The sequence below is a fragment of the Phodopus roborovskii genome, unplaced genomic scaffold, assembly GCF_943737965.1.
Source record: "Phodopus roborovskii unplaced genomic scaffold, PHOROB, whole genome shotgun sequence".
NCBI lineage: Eukaryota > Metazoa > Chordata > Mammalia > Rodentia > Cricetidae > Phodopus > Phodopus roborovskii.
In genome coordinates, this window is record NW_026126418.1 from 2,962,501 (window position 1) to 2,981,296 (window position 18,796).

At 40.2% G+C, this 18,796-nt stretch overlaps 1 protein-coding gene across 1 annotated transcript in view; it reads left to right on the forward strand.

The window, feature by feature from the left end:
- The window catches only part of Elp4 (elongator acetyltransferase complex subunit 4), a 207,963-nt gene extending 193,387 nt beyond the window's left edge, over positions 1-14,576 (forward strand). Inside the window, exon 10 of the mRNA XM_051184039.1 lies at positions 14,225-14,576. Coding sequence (XP_051039996.1) covers positions 14,225-14,356 — 132 coding nt within the window. The 3' untranslated portion in view covers positions 14,357-14,576. The remainder of the gene's footprint in view (positions 1-14,224) is intronic.
- Positions 14,577-18,796: the final 4,220 nt, after the last annotated feature.

Consider the following 18,796-nt stretch of genomic DNA (forward strand, 5'->3'; position numbering starts at 1 on the left):
ATCTGTTGGTAGAAAGTACTCTTGCTGTGATGGATACTAATCATTCATCATAAACTGGTTTTGTCCAACCAATTTTGAGAAAGCCACATTTCATTTTGTCAAACCAAAAACCTACTACCTAGCTACACTCGTATGAAATCTAACACAACATGACAGAAATAGTAGCCAAGCCCTCAGTGACATTGAACTGGTGAAAGAAATCAGGAATGGTTTGGTAAAGATAAACATAAAATTAATTTTGTGTTATTTTCTTTTCATTCGCATTCATACCAGGTACACTGTGTCAAATACCTATAGTAGAGGAGAGCTTGTTCATGCATGCAGGACAAAATAAAGATTAAAAGCTCCAGGAAATCAGCCTGCTTCAAGAAACCATTAAAGTGTGCCTGTCCCTCAGGCTTTACAGATGTGTTGATTGTTGCGTTTCAGTCATGTAAATATGTTGAATCATAAAGTAACCAAGATTCCCCGTTGTAGAAGTGCCCCTGTCTGCGGGTGTGGGGGCAGGGAGGGACGAAAGAGGACTAAATAACACACTGTAATGAAACCTGCCATTGGGCAGCACATGCTTCAGTTCTGAATGCCCAGAAATACTTCATGAGCACTCTAGGCTGCCTAGCAATGGGGATTTTCTAATTCTGGCGAGCTTGACAAAGTAAATACAACTCTTGAACATAAGGCAGCTCCTAATAAAAAAAAAAAAAAAAAAAAAAAAAAACAATTCCCCCTTGTAAACACCTACATTTGGTCCCATTAAAAATTCTTTCTTCATACCCAGGAACCAGCAGACCCTTAAATATGGGGATCTTAAAGTGACTGGAGAGCAGTTGGGAGATTTAGAGCTGTCAGGATGTTTTACATCGCCACTGCCACTGAGCACTTCATACACCATCTCAGAGCTTTGGAGGATGATGTTCTGCATACACTGTAGGCATTATACAGAGAAACACATTTGCCATTATGCTCTCGGGAGTCATTTGCTTGCAGCCAAAAGGAAACCAACACGTGTTCATGGGTATACTATCCAGGGTATAAAAGTGTATGCTTGCCACATTTCTGGGCTGAGTACTTCTCCAGAGTTGCCAACTCTGAAAGTTAGCTAGTGGGCTAGCAGTAGTATGCTTACCTAAGCTATTTTGAGAGCAATCAGATTGCAAAAGTTTCTCATTTCTGCCTTCTCACATCTTAGGATTCTAGTCTATAGCTAAGGGTCAGTCATGCCTCTGTCAGCCCCTGACCTGTATCATGGGTCTGCTGCAGTCCTAAAAATTCTCTAATACTTCAGAATGAACCTGGATACAGAGATACTCATTTATCTACTAGCAGTCCACTGGCTACATGGTTTCAGATGATGGAAAGGAGCAGAGACAAAATCAAGAAAGATTGTTGCCTTTGCTACCACTAGTGCAGTGTCCATATCATATGCTTTAACTGAAGAAAGAAATGAAGTGGAAAGGATTTATTGTGTGATTAGCTATTTGAATGTATTTCTAAAACAATTCTTTAAGTTTAGCATTCAGATCTGAAACACATACATGCACTTCCTCCCCTCCCAAGCCATCTTAATATTCTTAAGAAACTTGATGGGTAGTCCCCAAGATACTGCTCCTGGATTTTTTTCTCATTTTTCCCTAGTAGAAAAAGGACTTCCTGAGTAAAGCACCTGGGATACCTGTTGTAGTGACAATCAAGATCTCCTGTCTTCTTCTCTTTCCTGTGACAGTAGCCACAGGCCCTGGAGTTTCTCTCCCTGTGTCCCTGCACAGACAGGAACATCTGTGCTCTTTGACTGCACTATGTGCTCCAGAGCCAGAATTACAGAACAGTTGGGACCAGGGATGAGGAAGCAAGAGTGAGAAAGATAGATGAAAGGGAGTTGGTTGGGACATAGGATGATCCCATTTGGTCATTTAGGCCACAGGGCCCAGGAGCAGAGGGATGGAAGTTAGGCTACTAACAATTCCATGCGCTTTCCTAAGAAGCAACAGTGTAGGAGGGAGTACAGCAGGTGATGGGGCACAGGGTACAGTGGGTGGTGGGGCACAAGGGGTGCAGCAGGTGGAGGGGCACAGAGGAAGGCATTATTATTATTTCTAACTTTAGATAACAGTTCAAGCTATGTTATTCTGTTATCTAAATGCTTTTTTTTAAGCTCAATGCATTAATGGAAATAAAAAGGGGGAAATCAGAAAAAAAAGAAACTCCCTTTAGTTTGTATAAAAAAGAATAAAGTCAATGCCAAATGTAATGACTCATGCCTATGAATCCCTGCTTTGGGGAGGCTGAGGCAGGAAGACTGCCATGAGTATGTGGCTAGGCCAGGCTAGTTAGTGTAGGCTACAGAGAGTCATTGTCTCCGAGAAAGAAAAGAGATATGGATGAGGAAGGGGGAAAGGAAGGGAAGGAGAGGTCATATCAATCAAGGTTATCCAGAATTGCCTAGTTCTCTGGATGTATGAATTACGGAAAACAATATGACTTTTCTGCATCTTAACTGAAAGTTTGAGAACACAAATGTGTTATTATTACCCTGTCGTCCCAAAGATTCTAATTTCCCTTTTTAAGAGAAGCAACCTGAGTAAGCTATCCCCACACAGTGCTGGAGCTTCTTAGATGTGTCGCACAGAACTCAGCTCCTCCACAGGGAGGGCAGGCATGAGGAACCTGGGGGTGGCTGGGAAAGGCATGTGAATCACTTCATTGCTGGAATGTTTCTTCTGAATCAGAGGAAAGCATGATCGAACAGTGTATCTTTGTACACTGTTCTCTGGGAATGTCCTTCATAAAATATGAATGTTTGCAGTAACTATTGTTCTCCAGTATTGAAAATATCCACACATGACTTTGTAAGGAAATAATCAACAGTCATAGGAAAATGTTTCTATTACTTCTGTGATAGCCTCTGCCCTTCAGAACTAAATCCAAATCAGTTCTCATAACTTACAAGCCCTACCAGATCTGCCAACTGCCTGATAGCCACGCTTAATAACCATTTGCCCACTTGCCTAATGGTCCTGCCCTTCAAACATGCCAAGCTTACTTCTTCCTCATAACTTTTCAACTTTATTCTCATCACCTGGATCTTCTTTCTCCAGGTCTTACAAATCCCATCTCAAAATTAAAATCTTAGCACAGGTGTACTCTTAAGGAAGATCTTCACCAGTTAAAGTGGTACCCATAGCCAGTAGTGCCATGTCATCCCTTTCATTTCCTTTCCTGCATCCTTCACTATCCACATGGTCCACATTTGCCTGCTCTCCTATGCTGTCAACCTCTCCTTGAGCAATGGAAGTATACATTGTTCCTTCTGGGGCAAGTGCCATGAAAGCAGGGATCTTGCCTATCTTACCCAGTGTCTCTAATGTTTAGAGACACTCTGACACATAGAAAATTAAGTGTGGGTACTGAATCCAGACTGCCTGAGTTCAGTTTATCCCAATGCATTGAGGTTGTGACATTACTCCTTCTCTTCTCATTGTTTTAGACTTAGTTACATGGCCCATAGCTATCTACAAGGGAAGCCTGGAAATGAGGCCATTAGACATAATGGTCTTGTATTTAAGGGACTCAGTACTAAAGGAAACAGGAGAAGAGATGTTGGCAGACAATTACCAGCCTTGTTTCCTTTGGAAACCAAGACCATGTTCATATTCTTTCCACAAATACATATTCCCTTACCCATGGATAAGTAAACAGTCCCTCCAGCTAGAAAATTGAAAAATCCTATGCCCTGGTAGTTTGTAGAAAAAAAATCATCCTTGAGGCTTGGGATATAGCTCAGTTAGTAGAAACGTTGTCTAGCATGTAAGAGCCCTGGGTTCAATTCCTCAGAATCTAATAAAAATGGGTATGGTGGAAAACACTGTAATCCCAACACTCAGGAGGGAGAGGCAGAAGAAGTTCAAGGTCACCCAATGCCTCATACCAAATAAGTCTAGCCTGAGATACATGAGACCCTGAAAAGAAAGAAAAAGAAGAAGAGGAATGGGTCTTTCTTATCCTTTATTTATCCTTTATCCTTTTTCCTTTAAGAAGTCTTCATTTGCCCCTTAAAAAATATTGCTACATGAAGTTGCTGTTGAAAAATGTGTCCTTTGAAGTTTGAGGACTGGGGTGGCTTTCTGGGTTGAAAAACTTATGGGCTTCTGAATAATATAGGCTTCAGTGGTTTCTTTGGCAATACAATTCCCTCAAGGCCTTAGAACAGAGGTTCTCAATCTGTGGGTTGGAACCCTTTTGGGGGAGGAAGAACTCTTTCACAGAGTTCTCCCAATACTATCAGAAAACACAGATATCTACATTATGATTCATAACAGTAACAAAATTACAGTTGTGAAGTAGCTACAATAATAATGTTATGGTGGGGGGTCACCACAACATGAGGAACTGTATTAAAGGATCACAAGCATGAGGAAGGTTGAGAACCACTGCCTTAGAATGGTTCCAGCCCATTTGCTTCCCCTCAGTTCCATGTGCAGGAACAGATATTGCTTAATTATTTTATGCAGAAAGAAAGTCTATAGCAGAACATTGGGGTGGGTGAAATAATTGGAGGAACTGGAGGGCATTGCCATAAAACTGGTCTCCAGGAGGACAGGAAGGGGAGGAGCTAGGAGACACCCCTTCCCTCACCCACTGAAGCTACTGACTGGACATGCTGCTTCTTGACCCTCAGGAAGCAGCTAGTTGGACACTTAAACACTGGTCTAGCCTCCACTTCCACAAATGCTTCTCGGTGCTTAGGACATCAGTGTCTAGTCCCTGAATGCTCATACACCAGTGCCTGCCAATTGCAGTAGTTAACACAGCAGGAAAACTGCTCCTGCTTCTCTTCCACCTTCTAAACCTAATATACAGAAGCATTGAGTTGGATAACCCTAGTGCACATCTTTCCAGATACTGCTATGAGAAGGGAACACCAGGAGGCAGTTTGAGTGGCTACCAAGTGCCTGCTCTAAGACTTGAATCTTCCTTTCTGAGATCTCTTTCATTTTTTAAGTAGCTACCTGGGAATCACATGAAATAGTAGACTTAGTTGAAATAAGTACCCCTCACCTTACCATTTTCCGGCTATGCCCTTAATGAAGGTCTTTAAGAAGGCTCAGGGGCACAGACTTCACTGGCAAATGTTGCCACCCCAGTGCACAAGTACAAGAACATCCAGGTGCTTGCAGACTAGCAAGGCCCTGAATTACCAAGCCTTTGGTTAAGACTATGAGGTCTAGGCAGGGTACCTCCTTTAACAGAACCTTCTTCCTAATACTCTCATTCTAGCTTGAATTCATCTCATTATAAAGTGGCAAGAGTCAACAGATACATCAGTATTCTAAATTTTGTCAACATTTCATGGTGAGCCACCAATTGGAGATACAAGGTTTGCCTTCTGAGTTATCATAAATATGATAAGAACAACACTCATAAGTTGATCTTTACCTCACTGCCCACTTTCCAACAACTAAATCAAAGTATATGTATATCACAGAACTTGGGTATTACATGTGTCATTTGCCAAAGTCTCTATTTATGGGGTGGAGGTTACGTTGTTGTTACAGTGATCCAGTGAGGGTGCCTTACATAATGCAGAAGTCTGTGTCTCTCACACAGACCACATTGGGCAACCCAAGATCCTAGACTCATTCTGTCATTTTGCTTTGTTCTCCTTAGCATATAGCTTCAATTTTATGACCTGAATGGCTGCTTCAGCACCTACCCTTAAATCTGTATGTCAGCAAATGAGAAGGAGGAAGTTAGGTCTGTCCTGTCTGAACACTTGCAGAACCTAGAGCAAGAATGCAAAGAAAGGGCAACATAATTAGGCAAGAACATTTTGAGACTGTCAAGCCATTAAATATGTCTCTCTTCTTTCTTTTGAAAATATACTTTTCTTTGACTTTAGGATCACAGTTCTACTTGAGAACATGAAACAGAATTGCTCTACAGGCTACCTCTACTTTCTCTTGTACAAATGAGACCACTTATATACTTGTGCATATCTAGTTTGCACATCCATAGTGTCCATACTGCCCACTAACAGTCCTGCCTTTGCTACTGCAGAAGCTTCAAAGTATGCAGACAGACAGCACACTGAACTCATGAGTGAACAAACCTGAAAACAAGAATTGTGCAGGCTTTGTAGCCATCTGAAGATGGAATTCAGCATTTCTGTGCCCCAAAAACATACTCAACAAAGAAAGAAAGAAAGAAAGAAAGAAAGAAAGAAAGAAAGAAAGAAAGAAAGAAAGAAAGATACAGGTTTTTTGGTTTTGGTTTTTTTACTTTTTTTTTTTTCTGGGAGGTAGACAAAATCTTATGTAATCCATGCTGACCTCCAACTCTGTCAGCAGCCAAGGGTGACCTTAAACTACTGATCCTCTTGCCTCTGCTTCAAGAATCTTGGGATTATAAGCATGTGCCACTACCAGCTATGAGATTGATACCAATTCTAGATGCCTGCTGCATTTGCCCCCTTGTTACTGAGTCTATGGAAAAGGGTCTGGCCAGAGGAGAGGTAGATGGGGCCCTCTTGGTGAGGTTTTCTTGCTAAGACAGTGCCTACTCCCTTTACAAAACCTCATCCTAACACTAACCATGGCACTTCTGCCCAAGGTATGGTGACCAAGATGCAGTCCCTCACTCAACCTCATCTGTTAGCAAAGGAAGCTGGGAAATGCAGCCTTTCTTCAAGGAGGCCATGTGCCCTTCCAGTATCCAGAGATTCTTTTACTTTAAAGAAAATAGATACTGGGAGTAAACTAGCAATCTCTGCCACAGACACATGCCTTTTCACAAATCACACTTGTGTTTAGACAAGTAAGTTCTTCACAGTCTGCTTTCAGAGAGGTGAAAGCAGATTTGGAGGCAAGACAATACTGTCAGTTATAATTGACGGTCAAAATAATTGCACACCTGAACATTTTTCAATGGGCAGCCAATATGCAGTGTTCCAGCTCTGAGATGTTGTCTAATTTTCAGATCAATCAAGAAAAACCAAAATCAAATGAATTTCTTAATTCAAAGAATAGCATAAAATTATGGCACTAATGAAAAATATTTTAATCTTAAACCCTAAGAATGAATTGGACCTTAAAAGAATAAATACTAAACCAAAAACATCACCATGTGTATAGCAGACTCTTTTCCAGAAGTACTCAGCCACTACCAAATGAACACTTGGAAAGTAAAAAAAAATATATATATATATATAGGGGGAGGGGATCATTTCTGGTATTGCTTCCACTGGCCAGGGTGGATATGAGGATGATGAAAAAGTGGACAGAAGTATACCACACTGTAGTATTTTAATCAAGTATAGAATATTTGCAATATAATATTACATTATACTGAATCATTACAACTATGTTGTAATCATTAACAAATAATTTAAATTGAAAACCTAAAAATATAATAAGTAGAGGTTGCAAAAATGGATCGTTAAGTAAGAGAACTTCCCTTGCAAGCATAAGAACCTGGATTCAAATCCCAAGCAGTTTCTTAAAAACCCAAGTTGCATGACTGCACATGCCTGTATCTTAGGACTGGGGAGCAGAAGCAGATAGACCCCAAAGCTTGCTGGCTGGCCAGCCAACCAGCCAAATTGGCAAGTTTCTAGTTCAATGAGAAAGACAAAAAAGCTGGGAGTAATAGAAGAAGACATCTGCTATCCTACTCTGGCTACTGGATGCACACACCCACACACTCTTATGCACCGCACACATATACCAAACCCTACACACAATAATAATAATAATGTAATTATATAATAGCATGAGACACTGACATTACTAGTAGCTAAAACAAGTCTGAAACCTTGTAATAATGATGAATATATAAAACCTGCTCCATCATCTTCCCTATGCCTCTGATAGGAAATCCATCTTTCCACTGAGGAAAAGGGAAGTCTCCCAACAAGATAGAACAAGAGAACATTACTTTAGCTTCCTTCACCCTGTGGGGAATCAGATGTGTGATTTTTTTTTTTTTTTGTTCTTTTGGTTTTTTTGTTTTGTTTTGTTTTTGGTCAGAAACTAAAAATGGAGCCCCAAGTAGTGAGCTGTGGTTCACTGCAACTCTGTGCCCCTGGGTACTGATGATTTTGTTATGCAACCTTTATTGTAACCCTGGCACAGTACTGTTTTCCGGCATGTTTGTCTCTCAACATGCATTTGTTCTTCCTCTGTTACTAATAAACTTGATCAACATTTTTACATACATTTAAACACAAAGCCTCTTGCAGCTCAGTCTGTCTGTGTCTGAGTTTGGGTTATGAGTAGAAGTGGCATGGCCAACTTCCAGGTCCTGTCTTTTGGCCACATTTTTCCCCACCCAGCATCAGTCTTGGAGCCAGAACTGGATCCCTTATTTAAAAGGCAGAGCTATCCTTCGTGCTCAGGATTACCTGCTTGTGGGAGTAAACTGGAGAATAAATACACTTCTACCTTTTAAGAAAATATATTTAATTTTACTGTGTGTGTACACACTCGCATGTGTGTGCATGCATGATTGTGTGCATGCCCGTGCCTGTGTTTATAAGTGCCTAAAGAGGCCAGAAGCATCAGATCCCCTGGACCTGGAGATACAGAAGGTTGTGAGTGGTGACATTTCTACCTTTTTTTCAAGCCACTCTTAAGATAAGAATGCCTCTGTGATGGCTCCTTAGCCTGTGCTCTAATTCATTGCATCACACAGAGTATGATTACAGCAGCAGCAAGCTCTCTGCATGTGAGGGCACCACAGAGCGGAGAGACTCTGCAAGGGAGTGGGGTGGATGCTTGCTGTTCATTTGTTTTCTCTTCTTTGTGTGAAGGAGGAAAAATAACTATTAAAACCCAGGTGGAGGAGCTTCATATTCTGACATTCCCTTTATTCGCCATTTTGTCAGCAGTGAAGACATGTACAGGAGACAGATTTTTAAAATGAGGTGGATCCTGAATACATTCTATATTGCTTACTATTCCATTGCTGTGATCAAACACCATAGCCAAGAAAGCAGGAGTTTAGTTGGGCTTCTGGCTCCAGAGTGCTAAAGTCCTTCCATGATGACAGGGAAACAGGGCAGCAAGCTGCAGGCATGACAGTTGGAGAGGCAAGCATGAAGCAGAAGAGCAAACTTAAATTCTGAGGTTCTGCTTATGTCCTGAGACCCAGAAATTAAATTTCTGTCATTCATAGTTATGTGTAGTGAGGTATACTTCTAGATTCACTTCCTTGCCCTAGTAAACTCATTTGGTTTTTATATTACATTACATATATTTTCCTGAGCCCCCTGAAATCTATGTTTTAAGCCAAAGAGGTTTAAATATGTTAGCATAGTACTTGATAGTTTACAAGTATCTATACATGTCACTTGATCTCACTGGCAGTCTTGTGAGGGGACAGTTGTGCCTTCATAAGAATGAGCACACTGAGGCGTCGACACAAAATTGGCTTATGAAAGGTCACCCTGAAAGTGAAGGACAAGTGCAGGGACCCACCCCCATGCCCGACGCAGGGGTCACACTATCACTGCACCCCATGCCCGGTGCAGGAGTCACACCATCACTGCACCCCCATCACTGCACCCATGCCCAGTCCCAAGCCCAGTACAGGGGTCACACTATCACTGCACCCCGTGACCAGTGCTCTTGCACCATGACTTCTGCTTTGTCCCTGGCAGGGCCCTGAACACTGGGGCGGAGTGACAGATCTTTGGTTAGGGAGCCAACAGAGGTATGAACTAGTTTTCACTCGATCTGTTATGCTTAAAAGAAAATGAAAATGTATTGGAAACTGTTCTGAAAGATGTTCCATGGTTCTGAGCAATACAAACTGGCTTTCCAGGGAATATGGGGCAGTTGTAGAAAATGTAGGTGAATCACTATCCAACTGCTAAGGGTTAAAATGCAATCTGTCCTTTGTTTTTAGAAAGTAAATAGTGTCTGGTGATTTTCTTTTGGCAAAGTATGAAAAATATTAATTGATTCGCCTTACTTTAATGAGTATTTACTTTGTTTGCCTCAAATGCAGGTAAAATCTCCATTGCTTATTTTGACCCTTCTGTTTGGGGTCTGTGGGTGCTAAGCACAGGTCTGGCAGTTAGGGAGAAAAAGAATTACTAAGGGAACCATTAAGATAGGAAATCCCACTCTGTGTGTCTATGGGATCAGTTTGTGCTGACCCACAAGGGACAGATAGTGGCTTAACCCAGCAAAATGGAGAGGTAGGCCTGGGGAAGAACTTCAAAGTCCTGTCCTCCTTGGAAAGCCCTGGGGCAACAGAGCAGTCACTTCTGCTGCTTGGTTCTAGCAGAGCTTACTGTGGAATGCATATGCCTCTGGCAGAAGCTCCAAACCTACCAGAGTATTTTAGTACACTGTTTCCTTCCACACAGTAGTAGCAGAAGGGAGTCCATTGATCACATCGATCCCTGCAAATTTCCTGTAAGAATCATGCGACTTCCTATTTTTCCCATACCTCTACCCATACAGTCATGCTACTAAGACAAAAACTAGGCTGCCAGCCAACTAAATACACATCCCCTGTCTCATCTGCATAGTCCTTACCTCTCCGAATCTGAGGAAACAAAATCAGATGGAAAAAAAATTTAAAAAGACCCATTTTTGCTTTGGCCTTTACTCGGGTATAAAAATAGACAGATGAATCCTGATTGGGATTATAATATTGAGAATCATTTCATACATCCATCTCATTCATTTTTATTTAACCTGTTATTCAGTGAAATCTCAACATCTAAAAGTTTATCTGTGCTACAGCCTTGCGGTTTATCACACAGAAGGTCACCATGCTTTTTCAGAAGACAGATCTGGGATGCAGCGGCACCTGAGCACTTTCATGTCAAGTGTGTGCAGGCTTTAGAAGCCTCAGAGGAGAGCTCCCTGACACACCTGGCAAGGCTGGAACCTGAGCTCCTGTCTTCGCTGCTGCACATTACACTGATGTGGTGCACGGGGGAGGCTTGGAAAGAAAGAACAAAACATTCTGCTCAAGAGTTTACATTGCATGGTGACCGCATTCAAGAAATCAACAAAAGCAAGCAAAACCACACAGAGACACTGATTTCCCAGCCCTCTTCAGGCTTTTTCAGAGGACAAGAATATATAACCAGCTTTACAGTAAAGCATTTGACTAGGAATAATTTTTCATATCACCCCAAATTTTTATGATCAGAAGTAGCACATGAATACTATGTGACTTTTCTTCAAAGCTATTCAACCCAAAAGATTTCCAAGCAGGTCACATATCACTTTTTTCTCTAATGATGGGAAGTCAACCAATTGGCTCACTCAGTGCCTAGGTAAAGAAGGGAGAGAGAAGTGCTCAGCAAATGGCTGAGCTATAAATATGTTTTATTTTGCTAGTCCTGGATAAACTGCACTTGCCTTCCTGTTCAGATTATCCATGTAGGTTGAGCCTTCAAATACACTCTGCCTTATATTAACTGCTCCTGCTATTCTCCTTGTCAGAACCGAGGCCATCACTTAAGAGCCCACTGGAGTCCCATCTCTGCAAAGCTTTCTCCTCTGCCTGGAGAGTTCACTGTGAGGGTAGTTTGTGCACTCCCCTTGCTCATGTCAGTTGGTAATAGGAAATCAGGTGTGTGGAAGGTGCTATGCTCGCTTCAGAATGCTTTCTAGATTCTGTTTGTCAACTTGGCTCCATAAAGCTACTCATACCATTTGGTAGATTCCAGTATCTCTGTTTCTGTCTCCCTGCCTCTGTCTCTGTCTCTGTCTCTGTCTCTCTCTCTCTCTCTCTCTCTCTCTCTCACACACACACACACACACACACACACACACACACACACACACACACACTGTAACTTTCTGTATGTTTTAGATAACTCCAGCCATGCATATGTGCTGCTCATTTTCCTTTGGGCTCATCAGCAACAACCCTTGAAGTGAAACACAGATATGACTAAAGATCTTTTTCCTTCCTGCTGCTTCTGTGTTCAGTGACTATGTTAGCACTGCAGTGATGCCTGTAGCCTCAGACTCGGGAGCCATGCTTCCTTCTAGGCCACTGAGCCTATCCTGCTCTCATGTCTGCTTGAAATCTTCTATGGAACAAACTGTAGTACAAAGAACTGAAGAAATTATTTAGGAACAAATAGGTCTCATCTGAGATTCAAGAAACAAGCAGTTACTTAATAAGCGACAGGCTGGGTGCTGAGGATGAAATGGACAGCTGTGTGTGAGTGTCCCACGTTTTTCTGATCTCCTTCACCCACTTGATGTCTTTGCTGACCACGCATCTGTGCAACAGTGTTGCTTCATATGTAATGCATTTGTATTTGAGACAAAGAAATCAAAGAAGAACCTTCTCATAAACTATCTTAAATGTCTTTAAATATTTTGATTATTACACACTGCTTGTGTTTACATGTCAATAAGAAAGCCTTTCATCAGGAAAGCATCTAGCAGGAACATAAGGTGGGCAAACATTTTGACAAAAATAGTCCTAGCCTTATTCCCCCACTGGAGAGAGTTTTCCAAATGAAGGTCCCAGCCAGGTTGCCTATGAGAGAACACTACCCTATCCTGTCTTGCCTGTGACCCTGCCCTCCTGTCTTGTCCTTTGAACAACAGAGAGAATCATCCTTTGTCACCCTGGAGAAGTGGTTCTAAAAACCCCTGCAGATTCTAATATCTATGAATGCCAAAGTCCCTTCTATACAAGGTCATATTCTTTGCCTGTTACTATACATATCGTCCTATAGACTTTAAATGATCTGTAGATAATGGTAATACCTAATACAATGAAAATGCCATGTGGATAGATGGTTTATTATGTTAAATAAAGAGTAATGATAGTCTACGTGCTCAATACAGATCATTATTTTTCAGCCATGCTTGTTGGTGTGGAATTTACTAATCTAGAAAGTCGACTCCTTTTTCCTTTAATTTGAATTTTTTTGTTTTGTTTTTTGTTTTGTTTGATGGTGTCTCTGGCTGGCTTGAAATTCATTTTGCAGATCAGGTTGGCCTCAAATTCACAACAGAGATCCATCCACCTATCTGTACCTCCCAACTAAACTGTGTGTGTGTGTGTGTGTGTGTGTGAGAGAGAGAGAGAGAGAGAGAGAGAGAGAGAGAGAGAGAGAGAGAGAGAACTGATAATTAAAACAATGCTATGCTCCTTTCTCTCTTTTTTGCAGGGATGGATATGTGAGACAGGATTTCTCTGTGTAGCCCTGGTTGGTCTGAACTAGCTCTATAGACCAGGCTGATCTGGAACTCAAAGATCTGCCTGCAAGCTGGGTGTTGGTGGTACACGCCTTTAATCCCAGCACTTAGGAGGCAGAGGCAGGTGGATCTCTTTGGAGGCCAGCCTGGTCTACAGAACAAGTTCCAAGGCAGGCTCCAAAGCAATACAGAGAAACCCTATCTTAGGAGGGAAAAAAAAATCTCCTGAATTCTGGGATAAAGGCATATGCCACCCACATCTGATGTATATTCCTTTTAAAACAAAAGCGTTCTTTAAAACCTGTAAGAATCTCTTCCTAACAACAGTACTGTCTGCATTACTGGGCAATGGGGCGGGTCTGCTTAAGTAAGCTTGGACTGAGGGGGGAAGGGGGGAAGCTGGCTATTCAAAGGCAACTTTTCTAAAGTCTACTTCAACCTTAGGCATTGAGGCAGGGCTGTAGTCAATGCTGTGGCTGGCTTTACCTGTGCATATGAAAAGCACTGTAGCCCCGTAGCATTGTTCTCACTATGCCAATACTTCTGTGAAAAATGTAAGTTCCTAGAAAAATTATAGTAATGAAATAGAATCATCAGGTCAACTTACAAAGAGAAGTAAGCATCTGTGGAAATCCATCATTCCAGAAAACCTATAGTTGATTAAAAAACATTTTAGAATCCTGGCAAAAAAAAAAATCAGAAGAAAAAAAATTGCTTAGCTTATGATTTTTTTTTTTTCAGTTTGTACATTTGCGTGTGTTTTCATCCCTACCTATGAAATAAAAATCTTAATAGATTTAGTTTTGGGCTCTAAAGTCATTCCACTGAGAATCTTGGTCCAGTTTCTAACAGTAGCTGTAATTTGTAAAAATCTAGTAAGAATAGGATGTGAAGATAATGGGCTCCGTCTAAGGAATTGTTTTAGCAGAGATTTCATATGCAAGACTAGATGCTGATCAACAGAGCATAATATTGTCTTCTGAAGTGTGTGGGGAAAGCAAAATTAATTTTGTCTTCTTTCCTTCCCTCACAATGCACCACAGCGACTGCATTTGCCTCCAGACTTGTCAGACACAGTGAGTCGCTCAAGCAAACAGGATCTGGCAGAATCCGCCAAGCTGCTGGGCCCAGGCTGTGGCATGATGGCCGGAGGCAGGAAGCACCTGGACTTCTAGGGAATCCTCCTTAGTAACTGCATGTGGAATTATCTGACACCCTAATTATGACTGCAAATAGCTTATGTAAATATTTTTCTTAATGATTTGACCCTCCAATCTTTGAAAAACACAGGATTACAAAATGGAGCCATCATTCTTCAGTTTAGTTTGTTTCATTGTTTGTTTTTTTCCTCCAACTTTTGTACAAAAATAATAAAATACCATCATTTGACATTTAGCTGCTGTTGTGTGTGTTTTAAAATACTAAGTAACTCTAAAATAAACACCAAAAAAACTCTCCAAAAACATGATTGTCTAAGAGTGGTCTTGGTTTATGTAGACTGTATCAATGGGATGATGGTGACATTCTGTGATGGTAACATGCATGTTGCATGGCGTACAATATAGTTCAAGTTGAATGTGATACATTACTCTGTGTTTCTGAAAAGGTCACCAAAAACTGCCAAGGCTTTTGTTAAAAAATGTTTTGTTAACTAGTATATAAAAGGATTTGTATCTGTGTGTCTTGTTGTTTAAAATGGTAAAGACAAAAATCATATTTGGGGGATTTTGTCTTAATTGTCCCACACAATAGTGCTATAGAGCTTAATGGACTGTACAAAAGCAGCTGTGGACTGCTGTCCTAAAGTTCTAAGCAATTGACATCGGTGCTGGGAAATTATGTCAGCAAACAACATTCAAGGTTGAAATTCAAGCTGGCAGCTACAACAATGCTATGGTTCCAGAGATGGGTACTGAAGCCCGGTGAGCAGGTTGTGTGATGTGGGTCTAAGACAAAGTGTAAAACTGAAATGAACTCAGATTTCCATTGTGTCACCTAAACCCTTTGTTAACTATGAGCATTGGCTGAGCATGTTAATGAATCTCTAACCATATACCATGTCTTGGGAACATAGCATATGGATCAAGTTTTCATGCAAAACATTAAGGCTTGGTGTCATAGGTCCATATTCTTGAAGGATTTAACAAAACATAGGTACAAAGTAAAAGTTAGAAAGCAACTTACATGTATTTAAAGACTCCATTTTTTTGAAAAGATGTTTAACATCTATTGGCAGAAATTGAATTTCCAAAATACATTTTCAAATAAATTAGAATATTTTGAAGCACCTTTAACTAACATTTTAAGCAGTTTCCTTTTAATATACCACAAATTATACTCTATTTGCTCTTGACAACATTGTGGAAAACAAAGACTGGGTTTTTAAAACTGTCTAACCAATATGATGAATGTCAGTCACTTAAAAAAAAAAAAAAGCCCACTGTAGCATAAACACACACTGTATACAGCTCTTATTCAGAATTAGAATAATTGAATCAATGACAGTGATTTGCCAGGATGTCAAATCTCTCCATCATACCCTGTCACTACCAGTTTAGTTTTTGTGATAAAATCAAAAAGACAACTATTTTGTCACCACGACTTCATTAGCACTAAAAAAAAAAAAAAAAAATCACGTTGATTCTTTTTTTTTTTTTTTTTTTTTTTTTTAGAATGTCTGGTTTATTTTTTTTTTCAGCCCTTTTAATTCTAAAGACACAAATTCTTCCCCATTTTCTTTTCAAAATAAAGTTTCAGAATGGATCTGTCAGTTAAAATTAAAGGTCTCTTAAAGTGAGGAGAGGGGCTTTTAAGATTTAAAACAACTTCAAAAATTCATTTCCTCCATAGATAATAAATCACATTGCACAGGTATCCACAGAAGCCTTGCTGTCCTCTAACAGATTGTGAATAAACTGAAGTGAATGTTTGATTGTCTTAATAACTAACCTTTCTCTTACCCTGTTGTGATTAATTTTATAGAAGTACACAACAGCACAATTATATGTCATTTGGCTGGGAAAGGAAGTGTGAAAACATCAGGTATATAAATTACTTATACAATACTTAATAGTTCATTGGTTTGCTTCTTGGCTACTACTAGTAGGTATGCGCTTTACAAAAAGAAAACTTCCCTAGAAATTGAGAAAGCTTATATGAACCCTTAGTTTAAAAAAGAAATTAAAACTTTTCAAACTCTTAAATAGAGTACCTGCACTTAACAAAAATACACCACTTCGTTCTTCAGATTCCTTCAGCATATTTTAATAATAATAATAACAGTAATAATAATTATAAATAAGAAGAAGCTGCTATTGGAAACAGATGTATTGGTGCTATTTTGTTTTGTTTTACTGTGATAGAAATCCATTCTAAAAATATGTTTTCCTTCATCTGGAAATTATTTGTTCTCTATTACCCCAACAACTTTCAACATGAAAATATTGATTTTTCAAAATGCTAACATAATATATACATATATATGTTTATTACATGCTACTATATATATGTATGTCCTTATGTATTATGAAATGAATACTCTATTCATAGATTTTTAACTAGTCTGGAATATAAACACTTAAGAGCACTGTCAAATAGAGTATCTGTAATATCCCTATATCTTTTCAATGTTTCCAGTGCATGAGCCCCAAAGCCCTTTGTGGTATTCATTCCTTGTGATCTGCCTTTCTTTAACATGAGGTAAATATTTTGACTACTATAGGTTGCTCAGGTACAGGGCTCTGAGACCTTATCTTGTTTTTTGCTTACTCTTTAGCACTACACCCAGGACCTTCTAGCACTGGCACCAGAACAAACGAAACGCTTGAGAAGCATTCACTCCCTGTCTTTTAATTTTAATGAATGGGATATACACATACACCTACAACAAAGGTGTGTGGGGAAACCCGTATCAGTTAAGCCCATTATTAATGTCATCTCTAAGACATCATGTTACTATGTTCCAAAGATGGTCACCATCAACTATATCCAAATTAAGCAATATAAACCCTAAAGATTTATACTTTGAACTTGAAAAATGAGTATTCAGTTATCTATGGCCAAAGCCCAAAAAAAAAAAAAAAAAAATACTGAAAGACAGAATAATGTGTATTTGGCATCAATCAACTCAATATATAGAAACACACAACCCCGCCCCGAAACACACACAAACAAACAAACAAACAAAAATACTTTTTCTTGAGAGCATGAAGCCCAGAGCACAAAGACATGAATAGAGATGATCAGTGCCATCCTGTGACAGCAAACACTCACAGAACAAAGTTAATAGTTAACTCTATAGATGTAAGTTTTAGGAAACCTATTTGTGATGATGTTTCATTTAAGCAGGAGAAGGGTATAATGTAAGCAGTGTTGAGAAGCCAGTTGTTCACTGCCATGTAAGAGTTGTTGGAAGGTACAGTTTTGGGGAGGGGAAATCCTTGGAATTTCATCAAAGTACAAAGCGAAGTTACTTTCACCTAGAGTAGCAGTTCTCAAAATGTGAGTCGAGACTACTTTGGGGGGTTGAAAGACCCTTTCATAGGGGTCATTCCTGCATATCAGATATTTATATTACAATTCATAATAATAGCAAAATTACAGTTACGAGGTAGCAACAGCCATAACAAAATTATAGCAGGGTGGGGGTGCAAGTCACCACAACATGAGAAACTGTTTTCCAGAAGTCAATGATAGAAGCTTTAGGAAGGTTGAGAACCACTGGTCTGGAGTGATTCAACTCTGATTCCGTTCACCTGATGTCCCTAAGGCAGGAAAACCTTGAGATAAAATGTAAGCTGTTTGCACCAAGGATGTCACAAAACTTGGTCTTCATTCTGGAAAAATGGCACTAAAACACCCCTGCAGATTTTCCATTGCCAAGTTTATAAATACACCTGTCAGTAAATAAACAAATGAAAATGATTACTGGGAGTCAAAAGCCAATTCTTGGGTACTGGGACCACACAGCCTGGGATACAGACAGCTCATCTCTCTAGGGTACACCCAGGCAGAAGGCAAAGCTGCTGTCCTCATCTGCTGGCCCAGAGGCTTCCAAGGCAGAGCATCCCTCCTTCAGCATATACCAGGCTGTGCCACTGCGCCCTGGCAGTCTTGACCCTCTGAGGACTTGTTTACGTGCCCAGCTGCACACATCCAGACCCTCAGTTCACAGGTCACTCCCAGAGCTTACTCCCAGAATTCCCTGTGCTGTTCTGTGTAGTCTTCGTGCTCTCCTGGGCAGAGCCATGGGCCAACAGTGACTGCAACACAGCCCTTCTCTGACAATTCCCACAACACACATCCCTCAGGGAGTGGAAGCTGCAAAATGTCAGGGGGTAGAAATGTCTGCAAGGGCGATTGTGCCAGCAGACAGTGCAGGCAGACATGGACAGTGACTACACGCAAACACACAAAAAACAGCAATCCAGTTAGAAGGGCATAAAGCAACTCCCCTAAAATAAAACTCACAGGTCTAAGTGATCTGTGCATGAGTAATACCTTAGCTACTAAATGGGAGATGCAGAACTGCAGGGTTATGTTGAAATCATCAAATCATTTATTTTTTATCATTTGCCGTTGGGAATTTAAAAAGAAAAAAAAAATCAGAATTTGAG